General features: G+C 42.2%; 2 protein-coding genes across 4 annotated transcripts; one reads left to right on the top strand and one right to left on the bottom strand.

Annotated features, from left to right (window-relative positions):
* Positions 1-188: 188 nt before the first annotated feature.
* On the top strand, positions 189-6,259 carry LOC115141010 (ezrin). Its single transcript, XM_029679612.2, has 2 exons — positions 189-967; positions 1,179-6,259. The coding sequence occupies exons 1-2, from the start codon at positions 460-462 to the stop codon at positions 1,538-1,540; spliced, it is 870 nt and encodes a 289-aa protein (XP_029535472.1). The 5' UTR covers positions 189-459; the 3' UTR covers positions 1,541-6,259.
* Positions 959-15,543, bottom strand: LOC115140838 (polypeptide N-acetylgalactosaminyltransferase 5-like). 3 transcript variants are annotated; one of them, XM_029679362.2, is made up of 10 exons: positions 13,811-15,284; positions 13,523-13,689; positions 10,816-10,935; positions 10,513-10,648; positions 9,503-9,622; positions 8,918-9,035; positions 8,095-8,424; positions 7,433-7,513; positions 6,966-7,118; positions 959-1,470 (listed from the first exon to the last, which is right to left on the bottom strand). In XM_029679362.2, the coding sequence occupies exons 1-10, from the start codon at positions 15,016-15,018 to the stop codon at positions 1,423-1,425; spliced, it is 2,481 nt and encodes an 826-aa protein (XP_029535222.1). In that variant the 5' UTR covers positions 15,019-15,284; the 3' UTR covers positions 959-1,422. The 3 variants fall into 3 exon arrangements, with proteins under 3 accessions (XP_029535222.1, XP_064860632.1, XP_029535150.1); XM_065004560.1 differs by lacking the exons at positions 959-1,470; positions 13,811-15,284 and adding exons at positions 1,807-6,624; positions 15,291-15,543; XM_029679290.2 differs by lacking the exon at positions 959-1,470 and adding an exon at positions 1,807-6,624.
* Between the last annotated feature and the right edge of the window lie 1,266 nt (positions 15,544-16,809).

Raw genomic sequence — 16,809 nt, 5'->3', positions numbered from 1 at the left:
GAGAACGTTCATCTGGTCTCAGAATGGCACAGGGGAGGTGGTCACTAAGGAAGGATTATACTAAACAATCAGTACAATCAGTTCACTTGTCCAAGTCACACAGACAAAGAGCCATTTGTTGGTCCAACACAAAACCTCTGTTCTTCACTGGCTCAAACATGCTTAAAGAATTACATCGCACACTAGCACAAAAAAAAGACAGCTCGCGCCTCACATCATTGATTAAAATGCAGGATGGTACTCTCCCTTACTAGCCAACGGGATAACTAGGACCGAGAATGAGTATTTTGATTGGATGACCACAATGAATGACCGCATTGGCCGGCTGAAGACGCTCAAACTGTCTGGCAACTGCCACGACAAAATGCTCGTCGGGAAAAATCAAAAGGAGGTGGACAATTGACGAAGTCGGAGAAATCTGATTATTTCAACACCACAAAAGGGAGGTAAAAAATAACTATGGACAGAGAAAAGAGCAATCCTCCTCCACTGGACCGGGATGGGATGGAGGGGAATACAAACAGGGTGGCATCCCAGGTGGTGGAGATCATCAGTGGGATGAGTCTGGGAGCCATCCAGTCTCTGGAGCAGGCTGTGGAGGAGGAGGAGGGAGATGACTCTGTGTTCTATGATGAGGGTGATGCTCCATTAGATGAAGGAAGGTCTTGTCCCTTGGTCTGTGGGTCCACCGAGAAATCAGCTCAACCACAGAATGGGAAGGTGAGCCTACTTAAGGCTGAGGCAGCCGGTGTAGTCATGGAGAATGGAACAGGGAAAGATCCCATCACGGAAGGAGGAGAACATCGGAGCTCTGCCCTTTCGGGTAAGGGTGATACTGGGCCACATCACACCGCCAGTGGCCGAACTAAGCCCCAGACAGTCCAGACAGAAACATTGGCACAAATCCCAACTCAAACACTTGCAGAGCCACAAAAACATACAAGACAGGACACATTGATGAACAAAGGTAAGGAACTCAGCATTATACAGAGAATATTCCATACAATCAAAGTAAAATTGTCAGTATCGATAATCCAGCACATTCATTCCACAATGAATATTTTTTGTAAAATTACCATATAACCACATTTATATGATTTAGTACACTATAATGAGAGAACTCAGAACATTAAAATTGTTCTGAGAACAAGTGACAAATGTGTACTTCTGCATTTAAGCTTCTGCTTCACACAAGATGGAGGTGAAAGATACACAGGAGCAGACACCTGTTACTACTCCCCCGCCTGTACCTGAGGAACCTCAGCTATACAGGGCGGCAGAGGCCCCATGCTCCTCTGGTGACGAGCCCAACAGTGCGAGTCAGGATGAGGAGGACACAGACAAAGGTTCCCAGGATTCCCTGGCCTGTCAGGGTACAAGTTCCCAGTCCTCAGAAGTAGAGAAGTCTGGCCGGCCCCGTCATCAGAAATCCTCCGACCACAACACCAGCTCCAAATATAGCACTGTCTCCTACAGGAAGATACGCAAAGGTAACACTCGCCAGAAGATCGATGAGTTTGAGTCCAGGATGAATCTATAACATTACATCAAGTTAATATCTTGAAGATGGTGCAGCTTTACTTCAACTGCATGGAGCTGGATGGGGGCATGCTAAACCAGTCGCTATGCAAATTGGAATAACGATCACCTGTCGTCGTTGGTTAAGTCTGTCTAATACACAATCCTAACAGATTTTCATATTTCAAATATTGACATTTCACTGTAACGTTAAGTCCCTACTGAAGCCAAAAGAATGATTGACATGTAAAGAGTTCTCACAGACTTGGAATGACTGCTGAGAGGAGCTCAATATGCATAGTGTTATTTAATTAGAAAATTAGCAGGGAACATTTGATTATGTAAGGCAGGTATTTGATAAGCAGATAAAAAAAACATTTTTTTAAAGAGGCTTGGGGAGCTAATAATCTTACTAGCAAAACATTACAACTTGCATCCCCCAGGGGCTCCTGGCCTGTAAACATTTCAATACACTTTGCTAAGCACTGCAAATCTGAATTTCAGGTGATCAACCCTATATGTAAAGTTCTGCTATTTAAAATGTATACACACACACACACACCTCAGGCTATAAGAACTGAACCAACTAATAATGTTAAACCCCTATAACACTAATATTTCCATGAGTACAGCGTACATGTTCTCCTGGAATATCTGTTTTTGTGGAAAAAGAACTCTTTAATATCTATTCATTAAAAGGAAATTAACATTGATGTGTGTGAGTCTGGAGAAAGAAAATCCCATCGTTCATCTTTGGTATCAACAGTTCCCTCTATTGTTAAAGAAATGTACATACAGTATGCACTAAACCTACAACCATAGTAAAAAAAAAACAAGCAGCTCTTATTATACCAGGCGAGCCATAAAGTGAAGGGTGAAGTTGCCCTTAGACACTGATCTTGGGTCAGTTTGAAATGTTCCCCACTAATCATTGAGGTTAGAATTGGGGAGGGGAAGCTGATCACAGATCTGTACCTAGGGAAAACTTTAACCCGGAGCTGACTCATAATGCAATACTATTTTATCTCAAAGAAAATGTCAGATGTCTTTAGCAAAGCTATCTGTGATATGTAATGCCAGCACAGACTCATGCACACTGCATGCATTTAAATTTGTACATAAAAATGATATTTCAAACAGTAAAAATGGTACACTGACAGAACAGATCTATTTACATTAAATCAAAGTGGCATAAAATATCCAGCCATCTGGCAATGAAACGGATATGGGCAATTGTGCGGTCAAATGGAGTGCTAAAATACAGTTGAAGTCGGAAGTTTACATACACTTAGGTTGGAATCATTAAAACTCGTTTTTCAACCACTCCACAAATTTCTTGTTCAAACTATAGTTTTGGCAAGTCGGTTAGCACATCTACTTTGTACATGACACAAGTCATTTTTCTAACCATTGTTTAGACAGTTTAATTCACTATCAACAATTCCAGTGGGTCAGAAGTTTACATACATGAAGTTGACTGTGCCTTTAAACAGCTTGGAATATTCCAGAAAATTATGTCATGGCTTTAGAAGCTTCTGATTGGCTAATTGACATCATTTGAGTATATTGGAGGTGTACCTGTGGATGTATTTCAAAGCCTACCTTCAAACTCAGTGCCTCTTTTGCTTGACACCATGGGAAAATCAAGATAAAAATCAGCCAAGACCTCCACAAGTCTGGTTCACCCTTGGGTGCAATTTCCAAAACGCCTGAAGGTACCACATTCATCTGTACAAACAATTGTACGCAAGTATAAACATCATGGGACCATGCAGCCGTCATACCGCTCAGGTAGGAGATGCGTTCTGTCTCCTAGAGATGAACGTACTTTGGTGAGAAAAGTGCAAATCAATCCCAGAACAGCAGCAAAGGACCTTGTGAAGATGCTGGAGGAAACAGGTACAAAAGTATCTACATCCACAGTAAAAACGAGTCCAATATCGACATAAACTGAAAGGCCGCTCAGCAAGGAAGAAGCCACTGCTCCAAAACCTCCATAAAAAAAGCCAGACTACGGTTTGCAACTGGTCATGGGGACAAAGATCGTACTTTTTGGAGAAATGTCCTCTGGTCTGATGAAACAAAAATAGAACTGTTTGGCCATAATGACCATTGTTATGTTTGGAGGAAAAAGGGGGAAGCTTGCAAGCCGAAGAACATCATCCCAACCGGGAAGCACGGGGGTGACAGCATCGTGTGGGGGTGCTTTGCTGAGGGAGGGACTGGTGCACTTCACAAAATAGAGGAAATCACGAGGAAGGAAAATTGTGTGGAAATATTGAAGCAACATCAAGACATCAGTCAGGAAGTTAAAGCTTGGTCACAAATGGGTCTTCCAAGTGGATAATGACCCCAAGCATACTTCCAAAGTTGGCTTAAGGACAACAAAGTCAAGGTATTGGAGTGGCCATCAAAGCCCTGACCTCAATCCTATAAAAAATTTGTGAGCAGAACTGAAAAAGCATGTGAGCAATGAGGCCTACAAACCTGACTCACTCAGTTACACCAGCTCTGTCACGAGGAATGGGCCAAAATTCACCCAATTTATTGTGGGAAGCTTGTGGAACGCTACCCGAAACATTTGACCCAAGTTAAACAATTTAAAGGCAATGCTAGCAAATACTAATTGAGTGTATGTAAACTTCTGACCCACTGGGAATGTGATGAAAGAAATACAAGTTTAAATAAATCATTCTCTACTATTATTCTGACATTTCACATTCTTAAAATTAAGTGGTGATCCTAACTGAACTAAGACAGGGACTAGGATTAAATGTCAGGAATTGTGAAATACAATTCCTGAAACTTCCAACTTCAACTGTATATAAGACATCTGCAGGAAACAAATACTCATGTAAATAATCAAAAGGCACATTCGTGATTGATTTGCCAAGGCATGAGAATTCATTTTTTGCAAAGCTGGTGAACATGCATGTAAAACCAACAGTACACTAGTGAAAAGCATGAGCTGGCGCACACAGAAAAGTTAGTAGAGGTGTTGACTAACGGCAAGTAAACTGTAGGCTATAAAGCTAAAGAGAGTCACACCCTCTATAAACAAGCTCACAGTAATTTGAGTAAACCACAGAGCTTATATACACATACATACATACACACAGTGCCTTGTAAAAAATATTCACTCCCCTTGGCATTTTTCCAATTTTGTTGCATTACAACCTGTAATTTAAATGTGTTTCATTTAACAGACACACACAAAACAGTCCAAATTGGTGAAGTGAAAACGGTAAAGTGGTGCGTGCATATGTATTCACCCCCTTTGCTATGAAGCCCCTAAATAAGATCTGGTGCAACCAATTACCTTCAGAAGTCACTTTTTTTATTTTATTTTTTAAGTTCACCTGTGTGCAATCTAAGTGTCACATGATCTCAGTGTAAATATACACACACACCTGTTCTGAAAGGCCCCAGAGTCTGCAACACCACTAAGCAAGGGGCACCATGAAGACCAAGGAGCTCTCCAAACAGGTCAGGGACAAAGTTGGAGAATTCAGGGTTGGGTTATAAAAAAAAATCTGAAACTTTGAACATCCCACTGAGCACCATCAAATCCATTATTAAAGAACGGAAAGAATACGGCACCACAACAAACCTGCCAAGAGAGGGCCGCTCACCAAAACACCAGGCAATGAGGGCATTAATCAGAGGCGCAACAAAGAGAACCCCGAAGGAGCTGCAAAGCACCACAGTGGAGATTGGAGTATCTGTCCATAGGACCACTTTAAGCCGTACATTCCAGAGCTGGGCTTTATGGAAGAGTGGCCTGAAAACAGCCATTGCTTAAAGAAAAAAATAAGCAAACACGTTTGGTGTTCACCAAAAGGCATGTGGGAGACTCCCCAAACATATGGAAGAAGTTACTCTGGTCAGATGAGACTAAAATTGAGCTTTTTGGCCATCAAGGAAAACACTAAGGCTGGGGAAAACCCAACACCTCATCACCCCGAGAAGACCATCCCCATGGTGGTGGCAGCATCATGCTGTGGGGATGTTTTTCCATCGGCGGGGACTGGGCAACTGGTCAGAATGGATGGCGCTAAATACAGTCTCAGTTTCAGTCTTCCAGAGAGTTGAGACTGGGATGGAGGTTCACCTTCCAGCAGGACAATGACCTACGCATACTGATAAACTACTCAAGTGTTGCTTTAAGGGGCGATATTTAAATATCTTGGAATGGCCTAATCAAAGCCCATACCTCAATCCCAATTGAGAATCTGTGGTATGACTTAAAGAGTGCTGTACACCAGCGGAACCCATCCAACTTGAAGGAGCTGGAGCAGTTTTGCCTTGAAGAATGGGCAAAAATCCCAGTTGCTAGACGTGCCAAGCTTATAGAGACATTCCCCAAGAGACTTTCAGCTGTAATTGCTGCGAAAGGTGGCTCTACAAAGTATTGACTTTGGGAGGGTGAATAGTTATGCATGCCCAAGTTGTTTTTTTGTCTTATTTCTTGAAAAATATTTTGCATCTTCAAAGTGGTAGGCATGTTGTGTAAATCAAATGATACAACCAACCAATATATTTTAATTCCAGGTTGTAAGGCAACAAAATAGGAAAAATTCCAAGGGGTGGGGGGGTTGGTGGTGAATACTTCTTTAAGCCACTGTATACAAGTATGCAACTATTATTTATTTGTGTAGCCTACACCAGTAAACTATGCCATCAAATACAAAACTGTAATTACACTGTGTAACAGCTGTCCTTTCAAATCATTCCGGGGCCTCAGTCATGCAAAAATAAAAAATTCCAAGTGAAGCTTGATCATGATAAAAAGGAGAAGTAAAAAAGCATTGCACGTCCCAACACCACCCTCACACCAACATACCAGCAGCACCATGCATATCCCATTGCAGAAATACACGGAACACATCCAAATGCATACAGTACAGTCAAGTACTTTAGTGTCAATCTCTAATGCAGGAACAGTGCTGTAGCCCTGTATTCCCATCACACAGTGTGGTAATGTGTGAACTGCCACTTCTGGTAGGGACTGGTAGACTGGCACTCCTTCAGCTGTATGCTGTCATCCAGAGCCCCAGCCTCCAGGCACACACGCCGGGGACTATGCTCCGCTATGAGGTGCTCCACCTGAGCAAAGAGAACACAGGGGGAATACCACTGAAATCACCATAATGGTAACTTTCATCCAGCAACTGAAAGGAACACTGCTGGCTACCTCACGCTCCAACCAAGGTGTTGCGAATTCATGTGCAAAAACCCTGATGAAAGCGAAGGGACGAAAATAGTTGGTTTCAACAGTAAAGAAGCCGTTCTCAACATCTGCCATCCACCAAAGAGTTGCTGAATTTCCTCCTCACACACTGGAAATATGCTGCATGCAACGCTGACACTTATAAGTGGCTTGGCTCAGGAATGACTTAATACTCTACCTCAAGATTCAGAAAACAACCATTGTAAAGTGAACCTACCAGAGCAGAGTTGGTGGCCTTGTGGAGCCATCGTAGCTGTGTCTTGGTGTTGTCACACGGCTGCAGAGCCAGACTGGTCCCTTTGCCATGAGCAGTGACACAGACATCCTTCTGGCGAACGTGCCTCATCCAGGTGTAATTGAAGTGTTGACTCTGAGGTTTAGGGACAGAGGGGTAGAGTTTGCAATTAGGGATGCAGGCTCTCTTATTACCTATATACTGCACTGCTTTTGACCAGGGCCCGTAGGGTAGTGCACTATCTAGGGAATTGGGTGTAATTTGGGACGCATCCTTAGTGTCGATCATATAAATTAGACTTCATGACAACTACGGGGGTTTTCAAGACCGGTTGGGTGTGTGTTGAATTCAACAGGAATGCCATAGTGAGCGCATCTGGAGCTATGCCATGTGTTATAGCCATTAAACAAAAGCATTTCATATCAAATGGGGAAGCTGGGAATATTTACCAGCTTGCTGAGATCACATGTCTCAAAGGCAAGGGAGCCATCCTGCAGAGCGAGGCATTTTCTGACTCCACGATTGAAAACCTAGCAAAGGAGGATCACAGGTATAACATCACATGACAATGCCTAGAGGAGTCATAAAATGTCCTTACATAGGTAGTGTCACTGCACCATATTGACAGTGGAAAGGCTTCTTTCGTTCTGTGCCTTCAACAAATGATGACAGAATTGTCACAAGCCTGACGAGACAGCCACTCTTTGTTCAGATAAGAGGACAATTGACATCTGTCTGAGTTACAGAGGCATTGAGAGGAGACAAGAAAACAACCCCCCCCCCCCCCCCAGAAAAAAAGTACAATTGTCTCAACATCGAGATGAGGAATTATTTAACTGGAGAAACAAACAGAGTAAAAATTGTTTCCCCGAAAAAGAGCAACAATGCGATATAGTATAAGGTAAACAGCCTAAAAGCAAAAACTAGATTCCTATTGATGAATAACAAAAAAAATTAAAATAAAAAAATTAATAAAAGACAATGATTAGAAGTGTCAAACGTAGTTATAAACTGCAGCAATAAGGCACATACCATTTAACCGCTTTGAGCATCATACTGTAAACCTAATCCATTAATATTATTTACTACTGTAAAAATAAAGTACACCTACCAGCCCCTCAGCTTTGACCAGTGGAGCGACCATGTCTGGGTACACGTTGTCCAGGTACCACTTGAAGCTCTTGCACTCAAGCTTCTTCCTGAGTTCGATCTGGTCTGTGAGGTTGCCGATGTCGATGATACTCCTATCCAGCAGATGGAGGTATCCATGGCCGTAGAACAGGTCCCTGTACTCATCCAGCCACACCTCTGCCACCCTGGCCAGGTTACGCTCAACCGTCTTCTGCCTGTCCTTGGGAAACTTGTACGGGTTCTCGCCTCGGAAAATATGGCCCACTCTGGAACACGGGATGATCTCGATCTCACCTCCGCACATCCAAATCTGCAAAAAACAACAACATAGGGTGTGATCAGATCATTTGAGAAGCATCCCAAATGGCACCCTATTTTTTTCTCATAGGGCTCTGGGCGAAAGTAGTGCACTATATGTAGGGAATAGGATGCCATTTGCGAAGCAGCCTTGATCATGAGTCAGAGTTAATGGTGTAATCCTGGGACAGGTTGTCGAATTACAAACCTCTTGTTCAAATTGATCTGCAAACAGACTAATCGCTAATAACACATGGGAAAATGTGTCCAAATGACTAGAGCTGGGATGATAAACCGGCAATTAGACACATTTAACCCAGGCATTTTGCTGATATCGTTCATTATAAGTAGCAGTATAGCAAACTCTGGTTTAAATTACCATTACAAAAACAACTGGGGTGCACATTAATGTTAAAAGTAAACCTTCCATTTATCATTATCGCATAAATTCAGACAATTTATCGCGATATGGACTTTTGTCCATATCGCCCAGTTCTACAACTTACCTTAAAAGAGATCTCCATGTTCTCTCCACCCCATACATCCAGGCCAGGATCATAAGAGCCCAGTTCATAGAAGTACTTCTTATCGATGGAGAAAAGGCCTCCTGCCATGACAGGACATCTGAGGAACAAAACACAGTCCAGGATTGTATTCATTAGGCACCAAACGGAAGAAAATGGACTGAAACAGGGAAGGACTACCTGAACTTGTCCAATTACAAATACTTGTTTTAATTTTCTGTTGCAAAACATTTTGCTACAGTGTACACTAATGAATTACAACCCAGTTAGCAAAAAGATTGAGATTAAGAAAGTGAAGAATACAAAAACAACATTCCTCCTAAGTCTTATCAACTCTCACAAAGGAATCAGGATATGAGTCAGACCTTGGCCCCTTCCTTCAAGTAATCACTGATCTCAATTGGTTGGATTGGTGAAAGTAATAAGTAAGTGTAACCTAGCTTTGACCTATCCAATCATGTATAGATCAAATGGTTTTGGAACAGGGCCCTTATGCTGTTGAACTCATCTGCAACTATCACTATGTGAATGAACAGTCACGAGGGGTGTAAGGAAATACAGCACTACCTGATGGGATCTGAATCCTTCATGTGATTCTTCTTGATGGTGTCCTTTGATAACGTGCTCCACCCAAACACCAAGGGCCATTTGAACACGCCTCTTTGGAAGTTGTCAACCAACACATAGCTGTAAAAACACAAAACATAATCAACCAAATATTACACTACTGGAGGAATAATGCATGAGGGAATTAAATGCACATAACTCAGATGAATCTGATTAAAATCACACAGGAGCCTGAAATCAACATTACAAGGACCGACTTCCAGTAAACAGGATGTTGCATCAGATCTGGATGTATAAAAAGAAGCTGAGAACTCTATGGTGATCACTCTCTCTTTTTAACACCAATGTAGACAAGTAATTCCAATATGAACCTTTGCGGTCAAAAGGTCTGTTGAAAACGTGTCAGACGGATAGCTGTGAATAAAAGCGCTCTAATGATGTGTTACGTGTAGGTAACACACAAAGCTACCATTCCCGTCGCACATTTTGCAACACTAGGGACATAGTCAGCTAAGTGAGCTTTGTCCGAGCGAGAATGGCCCACTAGGTGCATAGACCTTTAGAAATAGCACTATGAGACATTGTGCCCCCCACAGGGTACCGACAGACCAAAATGTGGACAATGAGGTTGAATAATAACTCAAACTAGAACCATAAACCGAAAAGGATCAACGCCGACCGAACCGATTACGCCGAGGACATTTTACTCATAATTACGATAAGCAGCCTACACTAGAGAATGGAATAAGGCTGCTAATACTAAATGGGACAATTGATAGCTACAACATTCAGAGGCACCTAGAAAAGTAACTGATGCACATCAATGTTATACATTTATCGCTCAATTTATCATGATAATTCAGTCAATTTATCCTGATATGCATTTTTGTCCATATGGCCCAGGAAGCGTCCCAAAGGATTCCCTAGTCCCTATATAGTGCACTACTTTTGACCAGGGCCCATGGGGCTCTGGGACGCAGGCATAATGTAGAATGGTAATAACACATTACCTCAAATCCTTGTCACTGATGACTTCGATGACTGGGCAGGCCACTTTCCTCCGGTCCATGTACACTCTCTCCAGCAGAGGTTCCAGCCAGCCCACGTTGCATTCAATATGAGAGTCAAGAAAGGTCAAAACGTCACCTGTGAGAAATGCAAACAAACCCGCTGAAGACAAACACAAAACCCACAGGGACGCTTGGCTGCCACATACATGGGAGGACAGGATTGAGATTATTTGTATAGGATATTTTGTTTATACAGCAAACAAATGAATGAGAAAGCGGTAACGGCAGGATGTGGTTGGTTACCTTTGGCAATGGCGGCTCCTGCCAGCCTAGCTCGGATCAAGCCCTGCCTCTCCTTCAGACGGACGATCCGTACTTTGGGATACTGGGACATGTACACATCCAGATGGTCCTTGAGATATTCTGAGAGAGTGGATTGAGGGCAAGTAAGCTTACAGCTCTGAGTTTATCCTCCCGACCATGACAACTGGCCAGGAAAAACTCCAGGCCCTAATTGTAAGCTATAAGTCATTTGGGCAGAGAGCGACATCACCTGTTCAGGAAACTCTTTAAGATGTCTCCAAGATTAATAAAGTTCATATTTAGTTTATAGCGATTAAAGGAGAATGAACAGGATCTTGAAAACCTTGTCTTATTTTTTTTAAACCTTATGTTTTGAACTCCACGTGTAATTTTACAGTTTATGCATGCATAACAAAACATCTAATCGCCGCCTGGTGTAGAAAGCCAAGCAATCCTTACAATCAATAGTTCAAATATTTTTGTTCAATTGAGTTTCACGCTCATCCCCTTTCATAGTGAAAGCACTTACACAGTCGTAAAATATTGTATAAATTGGAATTGGTAACAGGTCATACGAATTGCTGGACGTAACATATACGAAATGGATGACATTGAAGATTGTTTTGACTTGTGAGCACTACTTTCAAAACTACTGGCTGAAAATATACAAACCTCTATATAAAACCACAACACTTTAACACAATGTTAAGCATATTTATACAGTTCCCCTTCCTGTAATACACATTTTTCCAGTGTTCTGTTTGTGAAACTCAAGGTGCGGGGTGATGGTCACTAGACTTGTGGAATGTTAAGGATTATTCTCTGTAGTATCCATTGATAATGATTGACGCAGACTGGAGGTACAAGGACTGCGAACACACCGATTTTAAATGCACTTTATTTTAGTCACCGACTTTGTTATTGACTTCCTACACGCTTCTCAGGCTGGTGTTTACAGAACATTTGGTGCTGTCTGATTAGTATATAGAAAAGTGCCCGTCTCCAAGAGGCCAGTTAGACATTTGCTCTCCTTCTGTCTACCTGTTGATTTTTTGTTGACTAAATCTGCGACTGCTGTTCTCTATTGTTCACTTGGAAATTCCTATTACACCATCTGTACTGTTTACCAGGAAAGCCCCTCCCAAAGACATCCTATTAAATGTGTGTAACACACACACACTACCAGTCAAAAGTTGACACACCTCATTCAAGGGTTATTTTATTTTTTACATTGTAGAATAGTGAAGATATCAAAAAAACTCTGAAATAACACATGTAGTAACCAACTAAAAATATATTTTTTTTTTAAACAAACCAAAATATATTTTAGATTCTACAAAGTAGGCAACCGTTGCATTGATGACAGCTTTGCACTCTTGACATTATCTCAACCAGCTTCAGGAGGTAGTCACCTGGAATGCATTTCAATTAACAGGTGTGCCTTGTTAAAAGTTAAATTGGTGGAATTTCTTTCCTTAATTCTTTCCTTAATGCTTTTGAGCCTCAGTTGTGTTGTGACAAGTTAGGGTTGGTATACAGAAAATAGCTCTACTTGGTAAAAGACCAAGTTCATATTATGGCAAGAACAGCTCAAATAAGCAACGAGAAACAACAGTCCATTACTTTAAGACGAAGGTCAGTCAATGCGGAACATTTCAAGAACTTTGAAAGTTTCTTCAAGTGCAGTCGCAAAAACCATCAAACGCTTTGATGAAACTGGCGCTCACGAGGACCGCCACAAGAAAGGAAGACCTAGAGTTACCTCTGCTGCAGAGGATAAGTTCATTAGAGTTAACAGCCTCAGAAATTGCAGCCCAAATAACTGCTTCACAGAGTTCAAGTAATAGACATCAACAGTTCCGAGGAGAAAGTGTGAATCAGGCCTTCATAGTAAAATTGCTGCAAAGAAACCACTACTAAAAGGACACCAATAATAAGAAGAGACTTGCTTGGGCCAAGAAACACGAGCAATGGACATTAGACCAGTGGAAATGTGTCCTTTGATTTGAGACTTAGATTTTTGGTTCCAACCGCCGTGTCTTTGTGAGAGGCAGAGTAGGTGAACGGATGATCTCTGCATGTGTGGTTCCCACTGTGAAGCATGGAGGTGGTGTGATGATGCTTTGCTGGTAATACCGTCTGATTTATTTAGAATTCAAGGCACACTTAAGCAGCATGGCTACCACGGCATTCTGCAGCGATACGCCATCCCATCTGGTTTGCGCTTAGTGGGACAATACAGGACGATGTAAAGGCTGTACAAAGGCTATTTGACCAAGAAGGAGAGTGATGAGTGCTGCATCAGATGACCTGGCCTCCACAATCACCCGACCTCAACCCAATTGAGATGGTTTGGGATGAGTTGGACCCCAGAGTGAAGGAAAATCAGCCAACAAGAGCTCAGCATATGTGGGAACTCCTTCAAGACGGTTGGAAAAGCATTCCAGGTGAAGCTGGTTGAGAGAATGCCAAGAGTGCATAAAGCTGTCATCAAGGCAAAGGGTGGCTACTTTGAAGACTACCATATATTTTCATTTTTTGGTTACTACATGATTCCATGTGTTATTTCATAGTTTATAAGTCTTCACTATTATTCTACAATGTAGAAGACAGTAAAAATACATTTAAAAAACCTTGAATGAGTAAGTGTCCATACTTTTGACTGGTACTGTATTTCTAAACAATTCTAGCCTTTCCCCATTCTTACCTTTGGCACTAAAGTCATCCACCAGGATGATCTCTTTGAGAAGGTGTGGTGGAGACCGGTTGAGGACACTGTGGACAGACCGGAGCAAAGTGGACCACACCTCGTCCACAAAGCAGAATATCACACTGGTGGTGGGCAAGTAATCATGGACCACACTCTCAGAACACCTGGAGAACAACAATGGAAAGAGAGGTTACTTAACACTAATCATTAGTATACTGTATGAGTGACAGGAGTGTGGGGGTGAGTAAGTAATCATGGTGTGGTCCAGGCAACAGTGTGACTCACGTATGAGGTCTGGTGTCTGGGATGGCTCTGTCCACAGGGATCTGGTCACTCAGGTAGACGTTGAAATGGCCCTCATTCCAACGGTTCCTCACCTCCTGCTCTTTGTCACTGGGCACCATGGCTGCTTGCCCAAATTGCCCAATTGCGTTGGCATCTCTAGGCGCTTGGGTCATGTCTAATGCCAGCACTTTGTGGACGCCTGTGTTTCGAACAACTGTGGAATTTGTGGGAACTCCTTGTTGGCGTTTTGGCTTTGCTGTAGGTGGTAAGGACTCCTTTAGGGCTTCAGGGTTACCTTTATCAAGCTCATTGATCTGTTTGTCCTCTTTGTTGACAATCACCTCTTCTCCTTTTAGTACATCATTTTTGACAGGTTTAACTGTGTAGTCCACTGCAACTTTGTCTTTAATAAAGCTTGCTTGTTTGCCAGGCTCAAGTGAGTTTTTGACTTTCTTCTGTGTCTTGGAGTCAATATTTTCTTTGCCTTTTTGCACTAGGTCTATATTTCCCTCTTGGTTCTCTCCTGTATTTTTTGAGGCAGGCGTTTCAACATGTTTTCCTTCCTGAACACCAGGTGGCACTTTGGTAAAGTTCGAGCCTACTGCTGCAGGGAATGTCACAATCTTATCCCTCTCCGTAGGTCCTACTTTCCCATCCTCCAGCACCAAGTCCACTGCCTTTTTTGACACATCTTTGACGGGCAAAGGATCTTTGACAGGTGCTTTCGTATTCAAAGGCACACTCAAGTGTACTGTGACATGATGCACAGGCTCGATTTGGTTATGCTTAAAGATGACAGCATGTTCTAACTTTGGTTGGACATTCCCTCCTTGTTGCTCATGCGAGTTTACTTTGTCCATAAACTGTGGGTCATTTTTGACAGCGGGTCCTCGCTTCCTGTACACTTCAAGGACTTTATTTTCATCCTGGAGTGGATCTTTATTACCTGCCTCATCCAGGTCCAAGTCTACTCTCTGTACTGGATTTTTAAACCCCCTATGCACTAACTTAGTACGTTTCGTGGCCTGCTGTCTGACAGCCTGCCTTTCCTTTACTACGCTTTCTTTTAAAAGTTGGCTGTTAACGTCATTTAATGACAGGCGAAGCGCTGCCATGTCGAACAGCAGCCAAATAATAGATGCAATGAAAACAAATGCAAGTACCCTCCCACTACCCCTAAAGTATTTCCTTATCTTTATCGCCCTCATTTTAGTTGGCCTAAATCTAGATATAATGTCACAGTATCTTACTAATGCATTCGCGGGTCATAGCCTACTTATCAACCCCCATTCAACTTCGTTTCTTTAGTTTGGGTAGTAGCAGTAGGCTATTGCCTGCGTGGCATTCTACGCCGAGAAGATTGCTTTGGCCAAACTACTTTCGGGAATCTTCTGTCAAATATCCTTAATTGAACTAGTGTGCATTCTGTAGCAAAAAAAAAACATAAACAATAACGCAAAAATGTATCAGTAAAACTTACTTGTGAAATTCCATGCTGTCCATTTACTTCCCTGAATGTTACAATGTATCAAGTAGCTTATCCATGCGCTGTCCACTTTTCTGGGAATGCAATGCAATTAGCTTACATTTTGTTACTTGCCCTCTACTAATGTCTTTGAATTAGAAATGACATAATTTCCTTGAAGAGAATGAGAAAACCACAGACATCCATTCAATTATTAGCCACATTTACCCCTATTCTGTCGTGGAAGTACCTCCCGTCTACGACACATTTCAACTTTGCACTTTGAGAGCACACACAGTGATTGGACAGATAGCTTAATTGTATGCAAACCGTTTCAGTGCACAGGAATGGTGGCGTGGAAGAGGGTGTGGCCCAGGTCCAGCGTTATGGGCGGGCCAGGTCCTCCTTGCCCGTTCAAATAAAATATTGAAATATTGATAATTTATTTGACCAAGACGCGCCCGGACAGAAAAAAAGCATACATCGCAGTTGAAGCATCCGAGCGAGCGAAACAGCGCCTCTCTGTCTCAGTATGTGTAGATCATGTATCTGATGCTATCTGGACCAAACGATTATGGGATGTCGTACTAATTCTGTCCAGACAGCAGCAGATACATGGGCTAGTGGTCTAAGGCACTGCATCTTAGTGCTAGAGGTGGCACTACAGACCTGGTTCAATTCCAGACCGTGATTGGGAGTCCCATAGAGCGGTGCACAATTATCCCAGCGTCCCGGTCAGGGCTTGGCCGCTGGCGGCCGTCATTGTAAATAATAATTTGTTGTTAACTGACTTGCCTAGTTAAATAAAGGTAAAATGTAATCTCATCATTATATACAGTTATCTGGTTTCAACCTCTTGTGAATCGGAAAGTAAATTCAGCGGGTGCACAGTGCACTGTTAGGATGCTGGATTCCCCAAAAGTAAATTGCATCAGCATGACTTAGCCACAGCTTCTTTAAACATCTGTATAATTCTAATTGTTTTAATTCACAGACATCACCCTCCCTATATCTCTGATGAATACAACAGGAAACCTGTTTGATGATCATGCACTGCAAAATCATTGTGGCTATGGATACGGAGAACATCAACACATTAACATCAACAAGCCAGAGGATATATCCATTAATAATAATAATGTGTGTGGGTGGGGGGGGGGGGGGGGGGGGGTAGTTAAAAAATGTACCTCAAAAGGTTTTTCAAATGTTCTTCGAGGATCCATTAAAAGGGGTCCTTTTATTTGTTTCTTTTAAAAATGTATAGGGGTTTCAATTTGAAGAACCCATAAAGCAGGTATTCCCAAATGGGGGTACGTGTGGTACGTGCAATGCCGTTGGGGTACAAAATAAACATTTATTAAAAAATTAAAAATATTTTTAAAACTGTTCTTCTTCACATTTTCAAACAGTCCATTTATATATATTTTTTAAATATTTTCCACTAATATGTAGCCAAATGCTGCTGATGTTGGTATCTGTACTGATGGCGCAAAGGCCATGACAGGGAGACAGCAGTTGCTCCCGACCCCACTTG

Source organism: Oncorhynchus nerka, linkage group LG1, assembly GCF_034236695.1.
Source record: "Oncorhynchus nerka isolate Pitt River linkage group LG1, Oner_Uvic_2.0, whole genome shotgun sequence".
Taxonomy (NCBI): Eukaryota; Metazoa; Chordata; class Actinopteri; order Salmoniformes; family Salmonidae; genus Oncorhynchus; species Oncorhynchus nerka.
The sequence above is the reverse complement of the archived record's forward strand: the minus strand, read 5'-3'. Positions and strand labels throughout refer to the sequence as shown.